The sequence below is a fragment of the Polistes canadensis genome, unplaced genomic scaffold (assembly GCF_001313835.1).
Source record: "Polistes canadensis isolate GaletaPanama2010 unplaced genomic scaffold, ASM131383v1 scaffold_129, whole genome shotgun sequence".
Classification (NCBI taxonomy): domain Eukaryota; kingdom Metazoa; phylum Arthropoda; class Insecta; order Hymenoptera; family Vespidae; genus Polistes; species Polistes canadensis.
In genome coordinates this window covers 62,327-87,745 of record NW_014569676.1, presented here as the reverse complement: position 1 = coordinate 87,745, position 25,419 = coordinate 62,327, and the positions used below count along the sequence as shown (strand labels likewise).

Below are 25,419 nucleotides of genomic sequence, written 5' to 3'. Positions count from 1 at the left end.
ATATATATATACATACATAATATATATTATATATATATAAACTAACACGCTAAAGTAAAATGAAAAAAAAAACAAAAAAGAAAATAACTCAAGTATCTTGAATGTAAGAAGTAGCGCGCGGCCGTACGATGATTCACTTTATATTTCTACATTAATAATATTTAAAATACATATAATAACTTTAGTGAGAGACGGAAGTTTTCCATTCCGGATGAATAAATAAATATAAAAATAAATATAAAAATAAATATAAAATAAAATAAAATAAAATAAAATAAAATAAAAAAATAGGTGTATATATATATATACGCGTATATGCACGTAAATATATATATATATATATTGATAAAACTTTGAAAAAAAAAAATGAGAAATAAAAGGTACGACGTATGTCTGTATACATGTGTACAATAGTCTATAATTTTTCATGTTGTTGTACGAATTTTTAAGTTTATATTAAAATATTTTGTGCATTCATAAAAAAAAAAAGTACCAATACTCGTCTCGTAATGAGTCCTTCGTGCCTTACCTCTGTATTCCATTTTCTTATATGTGACATACTTTTTAATACTTTATTTATTTTTAAATAACATTCAGTCCTCTTTCCCCATCATTTATTCACTTTTTAACATAATTTTGTAATCGAAGTTAAAAAAAAAGCTCGCAATTCACCGCCAAACAAAATCGCAAGACTTAAAAAGATTCTTTAAGAAGGTTCGATAAAAAAAAAAGTAATGAGTAGCAACGAATTTATATTAATAAACTTTATTTACTGCTACATGCAAAATGCTACAGCTTATAGGTAGCCAAGTATGCCATTTATGATAAATTTAAAACATTATACTAGTTTTCTTTTCTATCTCATGAATAGAACTTACAGTAAATCAAACGAATTATTTGTTGGGTGTAATCAAAACGATGTCTTCTTTTTATTATTTCCAAATTATTTATTAAAAAAAAAAACCAATTGAAGTCAACAATCTCTCTCTCTCTCTCTCTCTCTCTCTCTCTCTCTCGCTTTCGTTTCTTCTTACCCTTTCACTCATATAATCCTATATCTGATCATAATTCATAGAATCTTTATCAAAGACATCCAACAAATATGCGTAGCTTATTTAAGAAAAAAAAAAAAAAAAAGTATGGGCATGATATTACAATTGAATAAACACGTAAATATAAGTGTACAATGGCTGTTTCTCCTTAAAAGAAAAATGGTTATTTACATAGACGTTGTATTGTAAGTTAATTGAACGAGTAAAATCTGGCAATCATAATTATTGGCTAAGGTTTATAGCCCAAAGGATAATCTATGGAAGTACATATACACATAGATATATAGCAAACGATCGATCGATTTAAACGAATAATTTTGTATAGTTTCTATTACAAGATTTAATCATGGTGTCCATATGAAGGAAGAGTTTCTATTCAACATCCTTGAATGAACATTGTGTACATTCAACGCATCTCATCAATAGAGGCAGTATTGGAAAAGAAACGAAAGGTCGTTTTAAAAAATCAATGTTATCTAGATTTATGAATCATTTATAAAACTAAATTAGTCCGTAGCTTCGTGGAATTTAAAGTAATGAATCTTCATAGCTCTATTATTAGGATACTTGATATTACAACAAGGACAAGTTGCATTAACCGCTCCTTCAACAACATAAGTGGTAAGATCGGTTTCCCTGTGGAAATTACTGTTGGTATCAGGTTCATAAACTGTACCATGTACAGAGAGCATATGAATAGCTATCTCTTCTCTACTCCAAACATGACGGTTGCAAAGTTTACAACAGATAATCGTTGCTTTATGTGGCAAAGATTCGGTCTTTATTGACTGCGATAGAAGTGAATATGTAGGATTACAGCTAGCTGTGGTACAACGACTTTTTGAATTGTTTCTATGCTTTGCAGCAAAATGTTGTTTGAAATTAGACATCGACCAGAAATGTTTACCGCATATATTGCACGAAATTCTACCGTCAGCATTTTGTATAGGAACACATTCATTTATTGGGGCTTTACCGATCACTTTTGCTATTTTTGGTTTATGAATCAGTTGTTTGTGTTTGTATAAAACACTCATGTTTGGGAATGTCTTTTTACACGAATGACAAGTAACTGGTTTCTTACTAGCATTGACTGCATTCAAAGTTAATTCTTTTGAAGATTCTTCTCTTACTTCCATATCCATTTTCTTCATTTTGTATTCCTCGCTGGATACCCGTCGAGTACTACTATTAAATGCCTGAGACCGAGGAGACTGCAAATCGTTGTGAAAAGACATTCTATGTCGTTGCAATGATTGATTGCTGCTGAAGATCTTTCGACAGACGTCACAGAGATATTGAGCACTCTTTCTACTAAGCGATTGGAACTTAATTGAAGCTACCGTGTTTGCTTTGTGAAGCTTTCTGTGTTTCGTCAAAGCTTTCTTTGAGCTGTAATGTTTGCTACATATCTCGCAAAGGAAAGTTTGCTTTTGTATATTGCTCAATATTGGATTGGCTTTGTGCCAATCCATATGCAACTTTAAACTTTTTTGATCGGGAAAAATATTGGTACATAACTGACATTGAAGTTCATCACCTGAGAAACTTTTCTCTGGTTTATTACGAGCACAGTGAACATCCCACAAATGTTTCCTCAACTCGACCACATCTTCGAATTTACTGTCACATACTTGACACTGGTAATCGTTTTGTGGCTTTGTAGGTGGTGGATTGGGAAAAGATTTTCTTGCCCTAGCTGGACGTTCGGGCGACGAAGCAACTAAATTATTATCATTAATTTCAGTAGGAGAAAGCGGAGTTAAAGATTTGATCTCATCGTTCAAAAAGGATCGAGTGTAAAACCGCGAATTCGCTCGATTATGCCAGCTTCGATGAATCTTCAAGGAGGCTTCTTCTAGAAAGACTTTTCCACATATATCGCATTCTCGATTCCCGGGTTTATCTCCGTGAGCACTACTATAATGAAGATCCAAATTAGCTTTGAAGCTAAATGTCTTGGGACACTGGCTGCACATCAGCATGACTTTTGTTTTGTGATCGAGCTTCACGTGTTGTTCATAAAGCTCTTTTGTTTTAAAAGATAACGAGCAACGTATACAAGTAAAACGTGCTTTGTTATCCTTGTGAATATTTCTAAAGTGTCTTCTCAAATTTGGATAATTGGAAAATATCTTTCCACATATGTTGCATATATTTTCTCGCCCACCAGTGTCCGAGACAGTACTCGTGTTAATAGTATCAATTTCCTGTGGTCTATTATCGAGTCGATCATATTCAACGCAAGAACTATTAGCATTTCTTTCTTGTGGATCTTCGATGCCATGATCCTTCATATGGATTTCTAAAGCACCAGCACTGCTAAACATACTGCGGCAAATAACACACGAATATATTTTTACTTTAAGATGAAGATTCTTATGCGAAGCCAATTTGGCTCTCGTTGTAAAATCTTGACCACATAAATTACAAACGTATCGTTGACCTTCCATACTTCGTCTAGACACTGTAGCTTCCTCGTTGTCACTCCACGATTTTAAAGGACTTTGCCCACGATGAGGGGACATTATCTGATTACTAGTAACCTCCTGATTTTGACTGACGGCCATCTGTCGATGCTTCTCGTGATGCGTCAGGTAATCACTCGGGGATTTGAACTTAGCGTTACATTCGAAACAAACGAATTCTTTTTTCTTATGATCGATAGTGATATGATTATGAAATTTCTTAAAAACGAGGAAAGTCATACCACAATGTACACATCTGTAACAAGTCCTTAATTCCGGTGATAGCCTGATGCAAATTACATGATGTCTTAACATATTAGGCTTGTATCTGTAGATCATACCGCACAAATTGCAGGGGTGATTATGTGCTGGATCACCATTTTTGTAAGGTCCAAGAATGGCTTTACTCATCTGAGGTGATTTTGGTAAAATATCTTTTTTTGGACTTGGTAAAGGTGTCATAGGTTGTAATTTAGGTGGCGATCTCATTGGTGACATCATTTCTTCATATTGTTTATCTGAATGTTTAGACAAATGACTCAATAATTCTTTTCTATTTGACATCGGTCGTAAACACATGTTGCAAGTGAAATACTTTTCGTTTCCTTCCTTAGGTATAACCAATGCAATTTTCATAGCACATTCGAAAGATGCACTACAATGTAGTTTGTACATAGATCGATCACGAAATTGTGTTAAACATGCGATACAAGTGTATGGCCTTAAATCTGGCATGTGTTGACGAATATGAATAAGTGTATGCTTTCTATCATTGAAAGTCTGTTGACACGAGTAACAGGAAAATGTCTTCAGTTGACTAATTATATTTTGTTGTACCTCCGTCAATGGTGCATCGTTCTCCATACTCGTCAATTCATCTTCCACGTCTTCTATCAATTCTTCTTCATCAGCAGATGTCGATTTAGATAAATTTTTATTCTCGCAATCTTCACTATGAAATCTTTCCATGTGTTTTATATAAGAATGCTTAGAATGTAGATTTATCTGGCAATGCATACATTTCTGTTTATAAACGCGTGTACCTCGGAAATGTGTGTGAGGACCTCGTTTCATCTTCTTTCTACTATTTGGAGTAGTTGCATTTGATTTTTGAGTAGAATCAGCTTCCATAATTCTCTCCTCTTTACTAGCAATTGCCATTGGATTTAAAAGTAATTCGGTACCACTGACAGATTCTATTTCTATTGTACAATCTGTATCATAATCATCCTCTGGTTCAGTTTTAATCAATAAATTATGAAATTCTTTATCTAGTCTGCATTCTTCCTTGTTGGCATTCTTTGATGAAGATGATTGAGAAGTTCTTAAATCCTTATCTTTACCTAAATTATATGTCTTGTCGATTTGTAATCCTTCTCCCCGAGCTTCATTTTTAGAATAAAATTTTCCCATGGACTTCACATGATTTGTTACATACTGAAATGAGAATTTAAAATAAGTCTGGAAATAAAATTGGACGACTAAACTTTCTTTACTTTAACTTACAGCGCTTGATTCACTGTTGGATTCAAATGTTTTATTGTTATCTTCGCAGTAATCTATATCCATAGGTTCTTCCTTTATATTTACAACCTGTTGAAATAACAAATATAAAAGATTTATCTTCTGAAAAATAGAATATTTAAAAATAATTATAATTGTACCACTAGATTTGTCTGCGGATGAGTTTCTAGCCATTTCTGTAGTTTATCTTGAGAATGAAAACAAGCTTCCTTGTAATTATACCATTGATTTACATTATCTATACAAGAAGAGCATATCAACGTGGATACTTTATCTGTAGACAAAATCTGAAATATAAATATATGGAATATACTTTAGTTGTTTTGGTAACTTACCTGTAAACTTTGAATAATAAGAAAAATGTAATATATGAATACACCATACTAAAGAAAAAATACTATGCAATTTTGTGCATTCCATTAATAATTCAATAAGAAAGTAGTCATCTATTTAGTATAAAACAATCCTATTATCGTAAACATTAAATCACGAGTAAAAAGATAGAAAAGATTGTAAACCAATTGGCATGGACATAACCTCAAAACGAGGTAAATCGAATTTCTTCTAAGTACGATACTTTGCATTAAAATTTGCTGGGTGTAAAATCAATCTCGTCGATTTGTAAATGCTTGATAGAAATAAAACATACCTGAAGCGATAAGCATGCTTGTATTTTAGTAACTAATGGTACAGCAGAAGGAGAGTCTTCCATCTCAAATATCGAGAATTTTGGTTCCTCCACAGAAAGACACAATCTACACACATTTTCAACGTTCAGTAGCTCAACGTCGTCCATCGTGGACGGCTTGTAGATGCTTTTCAAAGCACCACTCGAACCGTCACGAATTCTTCACTTTAAGGCCAGGTTAGGGACGCAGAGTTTTGTTTGTTAGTCGACATTTGAATACGGAATCGAGCGGTCCTTTTTAAACCATTCCTTTCGTCCAACTTTCTTACTAGTAAGAACCAGTCAGAATGCTTCCTATATCAACACGCGACAAATGTGAATGACTATGGTATGTTAGTGCTGCCATCTGAAGTTAAAATATCAATTAATAGATTAAACGTGGTTCATATCAAACGGACTCTAAACGTGTCGACGAAAGATAAAAGAATTACATACAACAATTATTTCGAAATAAAAGTAAGTATTTGTTATACCTAGTTAGAAAAAGACAATTAATTAACGATTCTTCGAATATTCTTTATTATCATACATCGTTTTTTGTCCTTTTTACACATTGAACATACACCTCGTATACTTACAATTTATATTTATATCTTATTAAATAATATGATACACATATTTCTTTTTTTGTCCAGATATAACAGAATATCTTAATTCTCGTAAACATTATCATATACGACGATGAATTTATCATGAAATTAGTAAAGATGAGATTGATGAAATTATTCGTGCGTTTGGCTCGTTAAAAAACGTGTATTTAAAAAAAAATCATGTCGCTATCGTAAACTATTCTAATTGTTTTGAGCAAAAGATGGATTTTAAAAATTGACAGGATTCGAAAAAATCGCATTCGGTGTGGTATCAAAAATTCATTATTAACAAATGAGATATCAAGCTCGTTAATTGTTTTGTTAACTACTTGGACCATAAATGCATCGAAACATTTTCAAAAGTATACTATGTTCTATGCGTTTCTAGTAAATTCGTGTGGTCAACGTACAAGACACCTCAAAATTGTAGATCATTTCTACAAATTTTTGTACTAGCATAACGTCTTCGTAAATATCAAATTATCCTCGAATCGAAATCAATGCAATTTGTTCTTTGCATTTTATTTGTTTTTCATTTTCTTAGTATTTTGTACGATTAACGACAATGTTTTCCTATATCACAATTTTGTCGACAAATTGTGCCAAGTCGAGATCTTTCGTGAATTTTTTATTTGTTATCTCTTTTGGAAGGAAAAAAAAAGCTTGATTTAAAACACGGCTCGTAGTATATTATAATGATTTTGCTTGTGCGATCTAATTCTACATTTAAATTCTGAAAGCTACGAATTTTTCTACGATGTAAAGTCATCGTAAATTTTTATATTTTTATGTTTTTTTGTTTCTTTAAATTCACGAAGGAGAAATGAAAAACGTTACAAAAAATCCCATTTGCTTGTTTATATCCTCGTAATCTATCACGTTCGAATGAAATAAAGATAATACATCGCTATTCGACGGCCAACCAGTTCCGGTTCTCATTCCATCGTTCCGCCAATCCAAATGATTAAAAGGATTTACGAGCGAGAGGGACTATAATCGCGCAGCAATTAAGTTCAGGTTGTCAAACAATTAGAATTGAAACAAGAATTTCTTTTCGATTGTTGACGCACGTAATCTTGCACGTTGAATTTCGTATCGTCCGGATGACTGCTTTTTCTAGCCTTCAATTCCCTAAAAATTCAACACATCTTTTTATATCTCGACTAATACAAATTTCTTATATCGATAATTTTATAGATTAGAAATGAATCGTTAATTATGCGATTAAGAAAAACAAAAAGAAAAACAACACTTAATTAATTATTTAATCTTGTTTCTTCTATAAGAACGTAAAGTTGGTATTATATACCTGGCTACTGCGAGAAATGCCAATTCGACGTTGAGTCCGGTTTTGGCGGAGGTTTCCATGAAAGGAACTTTGTACTCTTGCGCCAATCTCTCCCCGTCTTCCTTCTTGACCACTCGTTCCTGTCCGCAATCCGATTTGTTACCTGCATAAACAATATTTACAGCACTGTAATAACTATGAACTCTGACTTATCTCTTTTTTTTCATGAAATTCAAATCTTAATAAATAATAATAATAATAATAATACAGTAATAATAATAGTAATAATAATCATAAAGAATTACCGAGCAGCATGATAACGACGTCCTCGTTGGCATGTTCCCGGATCTCGCTGAGCCAGGCCCTGATGTTATCAAAGCTTGTCTTGTTCGTTACGTCGTACAGCAATAGAAGAGCTGAAATGCATTTATAAATATATGCCACTACTTTTATCGTCTTTTGTCGTCTACTAGGAAAAATCTTTCGTTTAACTTAATATGAAATTACTCTAAAAAAAAAAAAAAGAAGATTAGATTTATAAAACGAAACAACAAGAATAACAATCAAAATCGTGATAATAATACCATGAGCATCCCTGTAATAAGCATGAGTCACGCTACGAAATCTTTCCTGACCGGCGGTATCCCAAATTTGCAATTTAACTCTTGTCTCGTCGACAGTTACGATTTTGTTCTGAAAAATAGAAAATAATATTTCTCTCGTTAGAGTTGTACAAATTTCATTATATTATTATTGTTTCACACATTTAATTCGTTTTGTTTATTATGCGAGCAACGTGACGCGACGAAGATCATTTTCCTATCGATTTTAAAGATCCTGTTTAGAAATAGAAAATATTGATGATTGTTTTCAAATAAACAGAATGAAATCTAATTCTCACCCTGAAGTCAATGCCGATTGTAGTTATGTAGTTTCCAAATAAGAAACGACCATCGCGAAATCGAGTAAGTAGGCAGGTCTTCCCGACTCCGCTGTCACCCAATAGCATAACCTGAAGTTATATGAAGGTGATAGGATAAAATAAGAGATGAGGAAGGAAGATGACAGAGAGAGAGAGAGAGTAATGATTTATCACGATGAAAAGATAAGTAATAATGAGACATACATTTTTCTAAAAATCTTGCAAAGTATACAATGCTGAACAAACTCATACTGATATTAATTTTATAGGGATTTCTTAAAAAAAGTATTCTATGCTGAACATTGGACCAATTCCTTACGTAGAGTTACATCTACAATCATCAAATTAATGCAAATAAAATAATAATAAAAATGCAATAATCTCCCTATAATAATATATCGGCTCAATGAAGAAAGTTTCTTTTATCCGAAATTATGTATTCGAAAATCATTAATAATATGGATATTCTTCGAGAAAATATTTTCTTGACGAAATGATATGTAATGAAGCACGCATAGATATTTAAAAGACAGGTGACAGGAAATAGAATAGAAATAAATAATAAGAAGGGAGGACCTTGAAGAAGAAATCGAGTTGATCGGGTGTGGCTTGCCGAGCGGCCGAGTCGAGGTTGTCAAAGCGGTGGCAGCGGCTCGGCTGGCCCAACGGATCCTGGGTCCTTAGAGAGGCGGAGGAGAATCCTGGTGTGCCAGCGGTGGGGACCACCTGGTCTGGGTCCCATGTACTACTACTACTGGTGGGAGTAGTTGAGCTGCTCCAATCGGTCGACTCGGCGCTCGTGCCGCAACGCGAGCCCAGCTTCTTACGTTTTGTCACGCTACGCACGCTTTCCTCCACGTTATTCATGGACCCCTGTTACCGGGAGCACCAATTTGCTCTTCTTCTTCTCAGCCACTCCTCGCCGTTGTCGTCCTCCACGTCCTCCTTGTCCTCTTCCTTACTCTTCTTGATCGTCTTGATCGTCGTCGTCGTCGTCGTCGTCGTCGTCGTCGTCGTCGTCGTTTCGTGCCCTTACTTCTCTTCGACTTTCCTCTCCTCTCCTTTCCTTCTTCTTCTTCTTTTCCTTCTCCTGTTCGCTCTCTTTGTACCTCCTGCCACACGGCCCCAAAGGTCAATCAACTCCAGACGTACTCGGGACCCGTTCCACCGAGAACGAGCTTCTTCGTATTTCTCTCCTCGTGTTTCTTCTTCTTCTTCTTCTTCTTCACCTTCTCCTTTTCTTCCCTTCCTCTCGCTCCTTTTACTACAAACTGCGATTTCCTAACAGACAAAGGCCGAACAAGTGAAAGTTCCTTCGAAGATACTACCAAAGCCATCAGATTTTTGGCCATTTCATCATCGTACATTAAGGATAAAGATCTCTTTAATTAATTAACTTTTATTTCATATTTCTCAAATTGTAAAATCATTTTTCATTTTTAAATCAAACGGTTCTTTAATTTTGTCAAGTATATTTATAAACATTTGAATCAATAAATATTATGATAAATAATATTGGGTATTCTTATTGTTATGTCTCTTTGTAGAAGAGATCGGATAATATACGAGGCATTTACGAAAAAAAATTGTATATTTCGATAAGCAATAAATTGGATCGACTTGAAACATCAAGTTGAGTCATCCCAGATTATTATAATACTTTTTTGGGCCCATTTATGTTACACCTGTCGTTTGAAAGAATCCAAAAGAGTTTAATAATATGGTTACGAGGATTACCCGATTGGTGGCGCCATTCACGATACTATACCAAACAGCAGAATTTATGCAATATGATGCGGCAGGCATGAATGAAATGAAATAAAATGAAAATAGATTAGGGTATGACTATCTAACAATAAGCAATTATTTTCAGGCACACTTTGATACGTGCAGATTCAACGAAATGACTTAACAGTTAATGGCACGAACATAACTCTGGACGGATATAAATAATACTTTCATAATTTTTCGTTTTCATTTTATTTCATGATAGTAGAACTCACACACGCACGAATTGCAATTGAATTTTGTACTCGTTATTATTTTTTCACTTAATATTGTGGAGTTTTCTTTTTTCTATAAAAACCAAAATACTTTAAAGATAATAATTGTGTGTGTTCATAAGACTCACGAGTTTTTTTATAAGACTTGTCGTCCCGGGATTCCCCAAATTGGAAGAGGTTCTATCGTCAGAATCTCAGAAACTATTTGAAGATTCATCATTGAGTGAAAAATTGAAAGAGAGATTATAGACAACTTGACAATGGTTACCGATGTAGGAATAATAGATGTCACTATTAAAACTGCAAAAACAAATGGGATTTCGAACCTGAGCTGGAACTGAAAGAGACACTCAAAGAGATTCTTTAATCGGGCACGTTACACACTTCACTAAACTTACCGTCACTAAACTTTTACGTACAAAATTAATTATTTATTATACATGCATACGTGTGTGCATATGCATGAACACTAAAAAGCATATATATTTATTCTATATCGTAGATTAACTACGCTTCCCGTAGAACAATTTTATCAAATGGAACAACTATCGCGTTTATTTATCGCGACCGAGAATTTCGAGATGCGTTTGAACAAGTGTTACGTATCTTCGGTGTGCTCGCGCGAGTTGCTTTAAATAGAATCGACTCCGTAGTCCAGTCTAAATAAATACTTTCCATAACTCAAGTCTCACACGAAACTATTATTTTCTAAGTAATTATATAAATTGTTTCGCCATTCGTCTCGATTCAATTATAAATACAAATTTTCAACTTGCAATATTAAAAAGAAATTAATAAATATTTGTCCCGTTGAGAGAAAAATTATCCCTTTAAAAAAAGAAAAAAATAGAAAAATTAGAAATATGAAGGAGAAGAAAAAAATGGTTTGTTTTATTTCTTTTTCGAATCGAATAGAACGAAAAGTTAAAGTTATCGAAGGATTGTTTTTGGATAACGATCCGGAGAAATGATTTCCAATGAGGACAAAAGTACGAGGGTAAACTTATCAAAAAGGAGAAATCTTCTCTTTTTTTTTTGCCACTCCATTATATCGTATTTTCTCATCTCTCGCTTTTTCTTCCACCCCCTCCCACCCCTCCCGCCCCCAAGACTTTCATATACGTTCCTCTTCAGTTTTCTCAAGTTCTAACGAGACTCTTCTCGAGCTTCTTCACCGGTAAAATTAACTCATCGCTTTTATAGTTCCTCCGAAGATAGATTCTTTTTGTTTGAGAACGTCGTAAAAATAAATAAAAAAAACAAATATTGAGCGTGTAATATAATACGTGCAACCCCTAAAATGAAATTACTTCGTTCGAAAAAAATCAGAGTAAATATGAGATATACATAATAATAAACATAAAAGTTACAATTATTTGATTTAATTTTATTAAATTGAGTCAATATATATAGGGAGGACAAGAAAAAATAGAAGAATAAAAAGAAAAAGAAATAAAACGAGTGGACGATGCGCGCGCACATTTGATATCATCTTTTTCGAATGTTGCCTTAACCTCAAATGTTTGCCGACAGAGAGTCCATCTTCACAGCGGGAGATTCGCAAAGAAAAATTAACAAGGGGGTGGGGGATGGATGAAATCGTATATTCGATAAATATTTGCGACTTGCGTTTCTTTATCCGATAAAATGCACGAAGATCAAAGAAAACTAATAATAAGAAGATATATGAGAGCATGACCACCGCCATCTTTTCGGCTGAACAATTTCGACGAAATATCGGGGGTCCCCCAAATTTTGTAACATCGACCAATCGGAAAAGTAATGCATTTATTTTCTTGCATACTTTTTTTTTTTTTTAGGCATCATCTTGAATTTTTAACGAATTCAAGAAAAAGTAATATAATCCCATTTTTGATACGTTATTACAAATACAAACATTGCGTATTGAAAGATAAAATCAACATAAATTGTAAAGTATATTGAATACAACGTATGCGTGTATGTATGTATGCTATTATAATAATAATATACATGTAGCGTTAAAACGTGAAATTCGTTAATCCGTGAAATGATTAGATGTATCCTAAAATAATTATACTGATCTGTTTAAATATAAACAAAGGCATAATAATATACTTCAACTATACAATATATGAATTTGCAAGTGGCGAATAATTAAAGTATGAAATTGAAATTTGATCGGTAGATTAAATCCGATAGAACATCACGACTAAGAAAATATTGGTTTTCAAAGTACAAGAAGAGATAATAACTACGGGAATTGTTGTAGAAAGAAAAGCAGACTTTAAATATACGAATCAAATTTCAATTTTATACTTTACTACTCGTGATTATTCTGAATTCATATACATATAATATGTATGTACGAATGTAATAGTATGACAAATTAAGTCGGTGAGAATTACGTCGTCTAGCAATGGACAAAAATGATTATGCAATCACGCATGCATGCATACATACATACATACAACACATTTAGAAACATTTATAAAATTGTTACAGTAGTACCTATTTCACAAGATTAATATCCGTTGCGAACGTAACAGTAGCAGTTGGAGTATCATTATTCTAGCTTTGATATGTTCTTTCTCTCTCTCTCTCTCTCTCTCTCTATCTTTCTCTTTTTTCTTGATCTATTTATCTCCCTCGTTCGTTTTCGTCACGTTTATTCAAGATGACAATTTTACAAGCGTTTATTATATTCACCGAATACTATTAAAGATCACGAAACGAGATGATCATTTTCTTTATTACATTTTTATAATCGTTAATTTAAAAACACTTTGATTAAACGAAAAATATTAATTTTACACCGATTTATTAACGAACAAACGAACAAAAACTTCAAATATTTATCGAATATATGTATAGAAAAGATTTCTCTCACGAGTTATTAAATCAAAATGAAAATATTCACACAAAAAACGATAAAATATTTAATTTTCTTCTTATATCAGATATATTATCTCTCTTTTTTGAAATAATATATGAAACGTGTTACACACTGTTCTATTCTTTTTTCTTTTCTTTTGTTTTGTTTCTTACTCTGACGATTTATCTCTTCTTGCAACTACGACGAAAGCTTTGGAACTGTCAAGCGATTCGAGGGGTTTTCTACCCCCTAGTGGTGGAGTACCACCTGAAACCCGTGAAGAGGCGGATGAAGAGGAGGGAAACTTTAACACACAAACACCTTGATAATATTCACTAACACACTTGTACAAGAATCGTGGAGAGGAATATTATGAGATAGAGAAAGAGAGAGAGTTAATACTCTCACCCACGTTATGTTCGTGGCTACCAGGAGGTTTCAACGTTTCTATGGTGAAATGATGATCCGTGCCAGTTCTTCGTTTGCGCCAGCGCGTAATTCTCTCTCTCTATCTCTCCCTATCTCTCTCCTTTTTTATCTTTTACATTTTCTTTCTCATTCTGACACTTCAATTTATATATCATTCATCTTCCTTTTATCACCTCTTGGCAACAGGTTTTGAATTGACCCCTCCCCCTTCCCCCCTTCCCCCCACTGGAACGGTATAATCCCTATGGGAAAAAATACTAAAAAAAACCAATCGATATAACAAAAGGAAAACGAATATCATCGATATCAATCTCGTTTTAAACTTCCGCCAGTTTTCAGTTAGCATCGTAGTAAATAGGATTTTTATAATTAGTTGCATATTTAACCCGTTTTAAATGTAAATCATTTCGAACAATTCACTTTGCATATACAGTTCTACCCCCCGCCCTCCCTTTTACCATTTCGAAATTATGTGACAAATGAATCCGATGTACGGTGTACCAATTTTGAATCCACGTACATATTTCATTGTAATACGCATTCAAACACAATTATTATCAATACATGTGTGTTATTTTTATTAGATCTTTATCTATGAAACGTCTGATTAATTTCGCTTGATTTCATATTTAATTGGCTGATATATATTAATCAAATTGTCAATCTAAAAAATAAAGATAAAAGAAAAATGTATTATAATTATATTAGAAAGAAATTTACTATAATTAACGTATTATAATATTATTGAATCGTATGGAATCTACAGATTGCATCGATGCAATAATCATCATCGGACTGCAATCGTTGCGATCTTTTTTCTGAATAAAAATAAACAAAAAAGAAGAAGAGAAAATAAAATAGAATACTCGTCGTTGGATCTTGAAGATAATATTATACGAGATTTTATTAAAAAAAAAAAAAAAAGAAGAAAAGAAAAAAAATCGAATAATCTAAGATATCGGTTGGATAATAAAACGGACACGTAAAAGATTTCGTATTTTGCGAAAACTAAAAACAACGCTTGGAGGAATCCATCCTCCCTTTCTGGTCCCATAGGGAATTCCGTGGAAAATTGACGAATTCGAAAGGAAGAAATATTCTCTCGTTGATAATACATATATACATGAATAAAGAAGAACTTATGTGCAATGCATTACGTTTATTTGATGATAAACGAAAACATTAAATATTACGTTGCGTATAAAGAACCCCGAAGAACCGAATAAACAGAATTGAGTAAAGAACATAAGAAGAAAGGATTTAAAGAGAGAGAGAGAGAAAAGGGTTAGGAGGATGGGAATGGGGATTGGGATGGGGATGGGGGAGGGGAAGAAGAGGATACAAGTTCGTGACCAGAATAACGCGTAATCCGCTGACACACGTACGAGCAAAAAGTTCAAAACACGATACCTACCTGCTTTTAAGAATCTTTTCATCGAGACTCGAGCTTCTTTTTTCAATAACGTTCCTACCAATCATCATCCGGTGTATTTATCATTATTCAAATTTTATACGCGTTCGTTTTTTACATTTACATTTTGATAATATTTTTCGTTAGAACTTATGATATATCACATATATGTGTATATATTTATAAATGAAAAATTGATATATAGATGAGGCCCGTTGCTCGCAATAAATAAACAAATTCGATGTACACGTGTATATGTAATAACATTACATACCGTAAAGCCAATACCAACTGTAGCAGCAAAGTTTCCTGGTTGAAAATTTCCTGTATCAAATTGAACCAGCAACGATGTTTTACCTACACCACTGTCGCCAAGAAGTATCGTCTGTAATTAATAGGAAAACAAAATTCATTTAGTAATTATTATAATTATTATCATTCTTTTTTTTGTTTGTTAAATTTTGGACAGACTTTTTTTTGTATTTTTCCGGATATCATCCTGCGCACGTGCACAAGGTCGAAGAAAAATTTTCGATCAAATCTACGAGCTTTCCCTTTTCGTTCGAATTTCCTTTTTTTCTCTTTCTTTTTTTCTTTTATATTTTCGGCTTCACATGCTGTATTGGTTATCACGCATGAACGCTCATTATCGGAATCGATAAAATCGGGTAACAGGGCCAAGAATTTGTTTTTTTTTCGTTTTTCTAAACTCGTTCATCGTTGCCAAAAAATCTGCTTTCAGAGCTTATCTTTGATGATAGAAAAAAAAAAAATAAAAGAGAAGCAAGCAAGCAAGCAAGCAAGCAAAAAAAAAAAGAAATAAAATTAGCCCAAAGTGCACATCCACAATATCGATTGATAACAAAAATCTCTCTCTTCATTGGTATAATAATAATAATAATTAAAATCGCTGCAGTAACGTAATCAAAAAAGATCGTGTAAATAAGTCAACGCTAGTCTTTAGGGGCGGAGAAACTTAGTTCAGTGCCCTCCTTTTCTCTTTCCCACTCTTACTCTCGCTCTCGATGTATGCTACTCTACAACTTTATTACCTTTCATCATGGTGTCGGAAAGAACTCTTCAAACATAAACCAACACATTTTCTTCATTCTTCACAAAGTTATCTAACTTTGTACAGTCATATATTCTGTACTTTTTAATATATATATATATATAAATAAATTAGATTATAAATGATTAAATATGTTCTACAGTATGTATAATATCTTCAAAATGAAACGAAGAAAAATGATAATTTTAGTATACTTTTTCCTAATTACATCTGTCGTCCGTTCTCTAGGGTACTTATGTGGGGGTTGCCATGTTTTTGCTATGAGAAATTGCCGTCAAATTTTAAAATTGTGTAAACCCCAGTCAAATGAGGAACCCGACATAAACGGGAAATGAAACATAATTGGAATACACAAAAATATATATAATTAACATTTAAAATTCTCTTTATACAATGTTACGAAATAACGTATGAAGATATTAGAAGAATGATATTTTGTCTAGAAACGTATTAAAATAATCAACTGTAAATTAAAATCGAAAATCGATTTATTAATTAAATATTCGAATTATAAAGATTAACATTTAATCGTAGAAAAGTTGACGTTTCTTAAATAGAGCGTACGAAAATGAATGTGAATTACGTTTAACATTTTCACCCCTTTCCCCTAACCCCACTCCACCTCTCCGGACAATTAGGAAGGCAAAGTAATTACTATTAATGGGCAAACGTGTTTTCTATTCTTGGTTTGCGTTATATATGACCAACCAAATACGGTGCCTTCATTCGCGTTATCGACTTTATATATCGTAGGTGAAAGTGAGAACTACTTTCGAGAGTATTTATGTGTGAGTATGTGTGTGTGTTTGTATGTATACGTAAGTACGTGTCGAGTGAAAAATATTTACATTCATTGCAGATAACTTTTGACTAGTTTAGAACGATCATTTCGAGTCAACAACCACTTTTTTTAATCGTCATATGATAAAATAACATTTTGATGTATAGTATATATACAAGCTGTCCCAGTTTTTTGTTCCTCAGTCGATAATTTTCCCTCCAACACATATTTTAATATATGAGAATGAGAAAAAAAAGAAATGTTGTATATAATGAATATGAACTTTTGAGTACCCTGTTAAAAAATTATAATGTAAACGATATGATAATGGACTGGTAGATATTTCAATGCATACAAAAACAATTGTTCATATCTATTTGCAATGATAATATATTCGGATCTCTCATTTTTAAACTATAATATTACCACCTACTCTGTCCACACAATTTAGATTTATTACAAAATGAATTGCGGTCAGAATTAGCACAAGTAAAATATTTGATTAACATTTATGAATTCAATTAGATTTGTTTTAATTAAGTATTATCAATCTGATAATCGTGATCTTTCTACTACTTGTCCGTTTTAATAAGATAGACAGAGAGAAAAGAAAAAAGAAACAACCCTTAATATTTAACATAGTTGTGATTAATGAACTGCACAGCTTTTTGTCTGTCTGTTTGATAATCGCTTAGAGTGGTGACTAGAGAACTTAAGTAGTGGCAGGGGGAGGGAAACAGATTGATTGATGTTCTAGATCGGATAGTTCATGGCGGAGAAGTTGCTTTACCAGATCAAGGGGCAACAAGGGGAAAAATCAGAAAAGTTGGGGATGGGGGGGTCTTGTTCTGCGAAAGAAAATAGTATAGTTATTAAACTATTGATGTCATGACTGATATCGTAAAACAAACTGACGTTGCATGTTGTTTTCTTTGTTTTAGAATGCGCCTAGTAACGCTTCAAGCCCCACCCCCACTCCTCTCTCATTACAATCCTAAAACAGTGGTGAGGATAACGTTGCTAGGCAATATTTGCAAATTTTGCCTAATCTTTTCCTATTTGTTATTTGCAATATAACACTAGTTTACAAAATTGAATCTTTTTATCCGTTTATGTGAATTAATTTATGATCGATAACGTTCATTCTCGTGACCCGTTTTGGTCGAACCTAACCTCAAAAAATGTGCGCGCAGGCTCGAGTTATTTTGTTTTAGAATTGTTATCATTTGTGCGTATTTATTAATCGATCACTTGCTTATTTTTAATGTGTTAATATTAATATATCTGAAATAAAATATAAAAAGCTTCTGATGAAAAAGATTCTAGTTGAAATATTTGTAAATCTGTATAACATATGTAGTCAGCAACAGTTACAATTTTTTCCGTCAACAGACTGTAAAACTAGTACTGTAAACTAGTGTAATATGTAAATGCATGCATAGAGAGAGAGAGAGAGAAAGAGAGAGAGACACACACAAACCTTGTGCGCAAAATCATCCTCCTTCTCTTGGTTCCGTTTAAAATTGGATCTAGCGTTATCGAAACCGCCATTGTTCCCGTGAAACGTCGTACCATAGTTATTGCTCAAAACCTCGGCTGGTGGTTTGTAGTCTCGATAACCGGTAGGTGAAGGAGCTGTAGTCGATCGTTGTTCCGAAACAACAGGAGTGAGTTTTCTCGAAGATCCATTAACATCCATGTCGAATGCATTATCTTTCACCGACTCTTCACCGGTCATAATCTAATCATTTCAATTAGTTCGCTAATTATAGTGTATCTCTAATTTAAAATTAATACTCAAAAGTGCAGCATTTATATATATTTTAATTGTTTTTGTTAACCTTTCAAATTCTGAGAATGTCAATAATAAAATTTAACGGGATAAATCATATTGAAGGTTACATTGAACGGAACTTCAACTCCCTCTAGATCCGCCCTTTCAACAACGATCTCAACGCTAACGCATACCCTAACGCACGTGAAATGAAAATCATTTTCTAAAAACCTAGAAATATGTAGGTACTTACCATAAATTTGCGTAGATACTTGAAATAAACAAGTACTCGTTATGCATAAGAATAATAATAATAAGGATTTAAACACGATCAAAGGGTTACCGGTTAAGTTTTAACCCAGTTCGTTCACCCTTTCGGATATCAATCACATCAGGAAACTGTATATGATCATTCCATTCGTAATAGTAAATTTATCTAAAATTATACTATTTTTGAATCAACCTATAAAAAAAACTATCATTCCTAAATTCCCCATCATCACTCTCGCTGCACTTAATTTAACAATCATTAAAACAATCACACGGAACAAAACAACGACACACTTATTTAAAACAATATATGATTCCTGAGGATTGTCATTCCGAGAGAGGCTTGTTTTAAACAACACAAAACACACGGATAAAACAAATCAAAATGAATTTATAATAATAAACGTTCCGGTGGATGTTTCATAGAAGATGACGATAAAGTTGAGAAAGCTAACGTAACGTAGGATATAAAGGTAGGAAAAAGAAAATGATTTATAAAATTGAAACTAGGGCGAACCAACGTACTAGTATTCATCGACTCTCGCGTTATCCTCGACGACGTACTAGTCTTTTCGTTGCGCTTACAGTTCTGGATTACGTCATACGAGGCCAAACGCGTCATAAAGAGAGAAAGAGAGAGAGTAAGAGAGTATGAGAGAGAAACGCGTGCGCGCACATGTCACCAAGAACGAAGCACGCGCTCTTTACTCTTATCACCACCTCTCTCCTGAATACCCACCTTCGTTGTTCTAGGTTAAGAAAATAATAGTCTTCGCGAGTTGACCTTGAACAAATATGGCACGATCTTAAACGACACTACAATCTATTAAATCCATACATATATGTATATTTAATGCATATGTGCATTAGTATTATCAATCGATGATTATATTTGTAACATTATTTCATTTAACTGATTGTTATATAACACGAATTCGAACGATTCAAAATGATGTCTTATATATCGGTTTGCTGCACCTTTATGGAGTTTCCCTCAGAGGAACGTAGACGACGATCGATTGACTGTTCCTCGTGACGTCATAGAACACAAGCTACTGCGACTAACCCGAGAGTCGGTGGAGAAGTTGCTGAAGGATGTAGGCGAGGAGTTGAGAGGGAAAAATCGATGATAGAAAGAGAGAGAGAAAGAGAGAGAGGAGAGAGAGAAAAGCACATGTGTTCTTTCAAATTAATGTTAAGAATCTTTCCTTCTTCTTCTTCTTCTTCTTCGAAAAAAAAACCACCATAATACCGTCAAAGTTCTGTTTCGTTCTAAGACGAAAAAATGTCAACGGTTCAACAGGCTGTTTTTTTGACAAAAAAACTTTCAGATATCGGTCAAACTTGCGCAGATAATAAAAGATGGATACATTGATAGATATGGGAATAGAAAGGGAAAGTTTTTCAATGGACGATACTACCAGCCCCCTCCTTCCTTACCATCGTGGTTCTCAAAGCAATTTATGAAATTTACGATACATCGAGTGATCAGAAATTATCGTTAATTTAGATATCGTAACTAATTGGAATTAACACTTCATCTATGCTAATCAGAATTTTCTGTATGGTTTTTTTTTCTTTTTGTTTTTGGTCATATCGTTTGAATATTTGATCGTTTGTCATTCCTCCTTATTTATAACTTATGCCTCCTAAACGAGCATGTCGGAATAATAAAAAAGAAAAGAAAAAAATCAGATAATATATCACATTCCTCTTGTGTGTAAAGTTGGTTTTTAATAATTCATCGTTAATAACTAGTTGTATCGATTTTCGTAACTTTTACTGTCGACGTGTAGGTCTCGGAAAAAGAATTTTCAAAAGAAAAACTATACTAACAAAGCTCTCTTGGCCAAACTAAATTGGTGGATGCATATAATATATATTTATTTGTTTATCGATTTATCGACCGATACTTTTATCGACGAGTCTCTCTCTTTCTCTTTCTCTTACTAAATGGGTTTTCCTATCGTCAATATATTCTATAGATTTCAATTCATAAAAAAGTGATGAAATAATTCTGTTTAGCACAGAAAAGGAAATGGAAATGAAAGAAAAACAAAGGAAACGCGTAAGATAAAAAAAACCCCATCGAATATATTCGAGAGACCTCTTTTGTTTTTTTTTATTCATTTATTTTTCGTAATTTTCGTAATCTAAACTCCCCCGGGAATTAATTAAAGATTATTTAGACTTATTTTAAAAAAGGTTCAGGAGAGAAGAGAGCCTAATTTTAACATTATTATTATTAAAGAAATGATCGTGAAAGAAACGGTGCGCGCCCCCATCATCGTTTACGAGATTTTCCGAAAACGTGGAAACGTTTTTCTCGCAGCCGATAAAATCGCATTCTCGAAAATGAGATTATCAACCCCCTGCCCTCGTCCCCGAACCATCCTCCCTATTTGGAGGATTCCTAAAAAAACGAGAACCGAACAATTTGTCTCGAAGAAGATGGAGAAGGAGAGAGAAGAAGAACAAAGAAAAAAAAATAACACGTCTCAATAATTATTTAAAAAATGTTAGGTATGGAAATAGTTCGGAAACACACCGGTTAGACGATGATTTAGTTTTTATGTATATAGTATGGCCATTCGTAGTACCGCCGCCATATTTGTTCTGCCGAATGCAACAACACGGACGAGGAAGCTTTGAAAACTCGCTGAGGGATGGCGGCGCTTAAACCAGAGAAAATAAAACAACATTTCGACAATATATAATCAAAATCAAAGTTATGACCAATTCAAATGGAATAACGTCTTATCGTTATTTGCGAAAATTATAATAAAAGTATAATTCCGCCATCTTTATTTCATCGTTACTCGAACGAAATAGCATAATGGGAAGATTTTCTATGCGTTTTGTATAACGAATGTCCAATTCGAAAAGGATGAATGTTTCTTTCTTTGTCTTCTTTTCATATATACTTTCATTTCAATACAATTATATTCAATCTTTCGTTATAATGCTTCAATTAATATTAATTATTAGATGGTAGAGAGAAAATCCTATGGTATTATCTATTCCTAATCTGGTGTCAAATCAATTAGGTCATTCCTATGCTCACGAAAGAGGAAGAGAAAGAGAAATAGAGAATTGTCATCGACATTTAGGTGACACGCCATTAACGAGGCATAGAAGGTTCGAGAAGGTTCGAGATGGTTCGAGATGGTTTTATTCCTGGTACCGTTACGTTCATCCTTCTTTTTTCCTTCTTCCTCTTTTAGTTTTTCTCTGTTTCCTGCGCCCCCGCCTCCGGCCCCGCGCCGCCCTTGCCACGCCTCGCACCCCCGGGCCCCCAGGCCCCCGGAACGCTACGAGCCAGTTCTCTCTCTCTCTCTCTCTGATTCACGGCATCGAAACATAGAAGAGAGAAATTTGCCTCGAATAGAAACCCCATCCCCCTCTTTGTTTTGTTTGCCAGTCAGCCAGCCAGCCAGCCAGCCAGCCAGCCAGTTAAACGATACTAAACGCATCGAAAACATGCGTTCCTGTTTCCGCATCGACACCGAGCATCGATGGCGTCTGCGTGATGGCAATTGGGCGTGCCGTCTTACACGTCTGCGTTCGCTTGCCCATGGTATCAGGAAATCATGACGAAACCTTTGACTCGAATCATAGAACCAAATAAAAAATACAACACAACAACAAAAATGGTGATAAGGATGATGGGCTGGGGTTGGAAACAGGAAGAGGGTAGCGTAACGAAAAGAAGGAGAAACAACTAAAAGCCCTTATCGTTAGTTAACCGCCGGTAACAAAAAATTAGGCTACTTCCTCAAGATTATATTATATATATTTGCACATTTGTTTTAATATATTATATTTCTTTTTTTCTTTTTTTTTTCATTTTATAATCTATGCGTGTATTATATATTATTATATAATGGGTTATAGTTTTATAGATACATGTATAAAAAATAGAATATATATGCACGTATAAATGAGAGAGAGAGAGAATAGAAAATCTGTAAAAGAAAAATTGGAAAAGCCTTCTCCTCCTCTTCTTCTTTTTTAGGTGGTTAAATCGGTGCTGCCACACGTTAGAAAAGTCGAGTCACGCTCTCTCGGTTCTTCATGGAAGAAACGAAGAGAGGAACTAAGTGTAGCAAGGTTTCAGAATGTTGCAGGAAGTTTCCATTTGTATCTCCCTTTCTCTCTCTATCTCTATCTGTTTCTTTTCCTTTTTTTTTTTCTTTCTCTCACGTATCCGTAGCTTTATAACACTTCCTATACGTATTACTACTTTTAACGTTTTACAACCGCAAAACGTGCGTGCGTATTTTTGTTTTTTGTTCTCTCTCGTAAAAATGTACCAGCATCGAGCATTGATAGCACGATAACTGAAAGTAACTTTCTTCTTCTTCTTCTTCTTTTTGTTTTTTTTTTTAAATATCGCGTAATGACAAGCAGCAAGTTGAAAATCCTAACAAAATTATGCATATTTTCTATCCTGTTTTTATCTTTTTACTTCGTAACTTCTTCGCGTTTACACGTTCTAATCTGCAAAACTCGATTTTTCCCTTTTTTCGAAAATAGTTTCAATCGAAGAGTATTTTTCGAGGATATATCACAAATAATTAGACGATAATCGGAGGGAAGGAAAGCGAAGGGGGGTGGGGCAACGTTCACTTTCTATTCGTTTCTCAATGATATCGAAAAAAGAAAATCGGCAAATAGAAAATGGATATTTTTAGGACGAAAAAAAAGAAATAGGATGCAGAAATGTCGCGGAAGGGGAGGATAGACGACAACAAAAATAGATAGGAATGAGAATTCATAGTACGAATTGAAATCTCAATAACGAATACATTGAATAGAAAAAAATGAGAGAGATAATTAATATATATATCTAATTAAATGAAATGATAATTGAAAAAAGTATATATAAAAAGAAAATGGTTAATTTGATGAAAGAATAAGCATCTCCGTGAATGTTGGGACAGGGACAACGTTAATGGAGTGGCAACGACCCCTTTACTCGTATTCGTCCAACGAACGACTCCACACCATACCACGTTGAAAACGTTCTACGAAGAGAACGTAGAGAGAACCGGCGCTGCGCGCGAGTAGATATCGATTTGTCTGCGTTTGCTAGGAAAAAAAGTTGCTCGGCTTCCTGACGTTTGCCGATATTGGCCCGTAGGGTCAAACTCGTCCTCATCGTCTTCGTCTTCGTCTTCTTCTTCTTCTTCTTCTTCTTCTTCTTCTTTATCCCGTTGCTTCTTATTTTGCTGATGCAGAGAAATCTACTTCTCTAACAATAAGATTTATTTCTACCACTACGACTACTACTATCAAAACTTATTACTATTACTGCAACCAACACTACTGCTACTCCTATTATTGCTATCACTAATTATTATTACTCCTACTATCAAAACTTATTGCTATTACTGCAACCAATACTACTGTTACTCCTATTACTAATATCACAAATTATTATTAATTAAACAAAACCCGGTACTAATAAAAGAAGAAGAAGAAGAAGAAAAAGAAGAGGATAAATTATTATTACTCCTAATAAACACAAAACTTATTACTATTACAATTCCTAATATTCTTACAACAATTTACTTATATTCCTACTACTATTATTATTACTATGGTTATGTAGTTTGCCAGTTTTGTAAGTAAACCAAAGGATTACTTTAAGTCGACTTGAAACTTAACGACGACTACTCACATTACTTGGTTGCATGCTCCTTTTCGTTCGTTACCTCTTTCCTTTGACTTGTACGTTTCCTTCGGTTCGATTTACCTCCTCGATAGTTTACCTCCTCCGAATGTCTTCTTCTCGATCCTCCCTGATCGAGTTCGTCGGCCGTCACGCTCCCAGCTCTATTTCCGACACGTTCGACCGATTTCCAACGAGTTCTCCTTCTCCAATCCTATAGAATACCGTTTACGGATTCGTCTGTCTTTTTTTTATTTACATTTTTTTACATTTCATTCCTCATTAACAACGCAAATTTCATTGAAAGATATTTTTGTCTTATTTTAAACGCCAATTTCTTATCGTACCTGTTTAGATATATATATTTTTGTTTGCTTCAATACGCATTCTATATTTTTTACCTGTTAATCATCGTTTATTACAGGTATACCTAAAGATATTACCTAAAGGTTTTCATATTATTCTAAAAAATGTAATCGAAGATACGTCAGTTTATCTTAAATATAATATATTGAATAGATTCTTCGAACAACTTATAATTGAGCCATTTATTTTGATAGCATTCTAAGTCCAGTTTTTATTTTTTCCGCGATATGTTTTTTATGACAGTTAACTTTCA

At 33.7% G+C, this 25,419-nt stretch overlaps 2 protein-coding genes across 6 annotated transcripts; both read right to left on the bottom strand.

Moving 5' to 3' along the window:
- Positions 1 to 290: 290 nt before the first annotated feature.
- LOC106788207 (zinc finger protein 423-like) lies at positions 291 to 5,991 on the bottom strand. Its single transcript, XM_014751275.1, has 4 exons — positions 5,694 to 5,991; positions 5,185 to 5,331; positions 5,027 to 5,113; positions 291 to 4,957 (listed from the first exon to the last, which is right to left on the bottom strand). The coding sequence occupies exons 1-4, from the start codon at positions 5,838 to 5,840 to the stop codon at positions 1,559 to 1,561; spliced, it is 3,780 nt and encodes a 1,259-aa protein (XP_014606761.1). The 5' UTR covers positions 5,841 to 5,991; the 3' UTR covers positions 291 to 1,558.
- A 1,176-nt stretch (positions 5,992 to 7,167) lies between these two features.
- On the bottom strand, positions 7,168 to 20,175 carry LOC106788210 (ras-related protein Rab-37-like). Of its 5 annotated transcripts, XM_014751280.1 has the most exons (8): positions 19,652 to 19,724; positions 19,110 to 19,127; positions 18,563 to 18,823; positions 15,504 to 15,614; positions 8,195 to 8,303; positions 7,916 to 8,026; positions 7,632 to 7,773; positions 7,168 to 7,453 (listed from the first exon to the last, which is right to left on the bottom strand). In XM_014751280.1, the coding sequence occupies exons 2-8, from the start codon at positions 19,110 to 19,112 to the stop codon at positions 7,336 to 7,338; spliced, it is 855 nt and encodes a 284-aa protein (XP_014606766.1). In that variant the 5' UTR covers positions 19,113 to 19,127; positions 19,652 to 19,724; the 3' UTR covers positions 7,168 to 7,335. The 5 variants fall into 5 exon arrangements, with proteins under 5 accessions (XP_014606766.1, XP_014606768.1, XP_014606765.1 ...); XM_014751282.1 differs by lacking the exons at positions 19,110 to 19,127; positions 19,652 to 19,724 and adding an exon at positions 19,866 to 20,175; XM_014751279.1 differs by having other exon boundaries at positions 19,110 to 19,735.
- Positions 20,176 to 25,419: the final 5,244 nt, after the last annotated feature.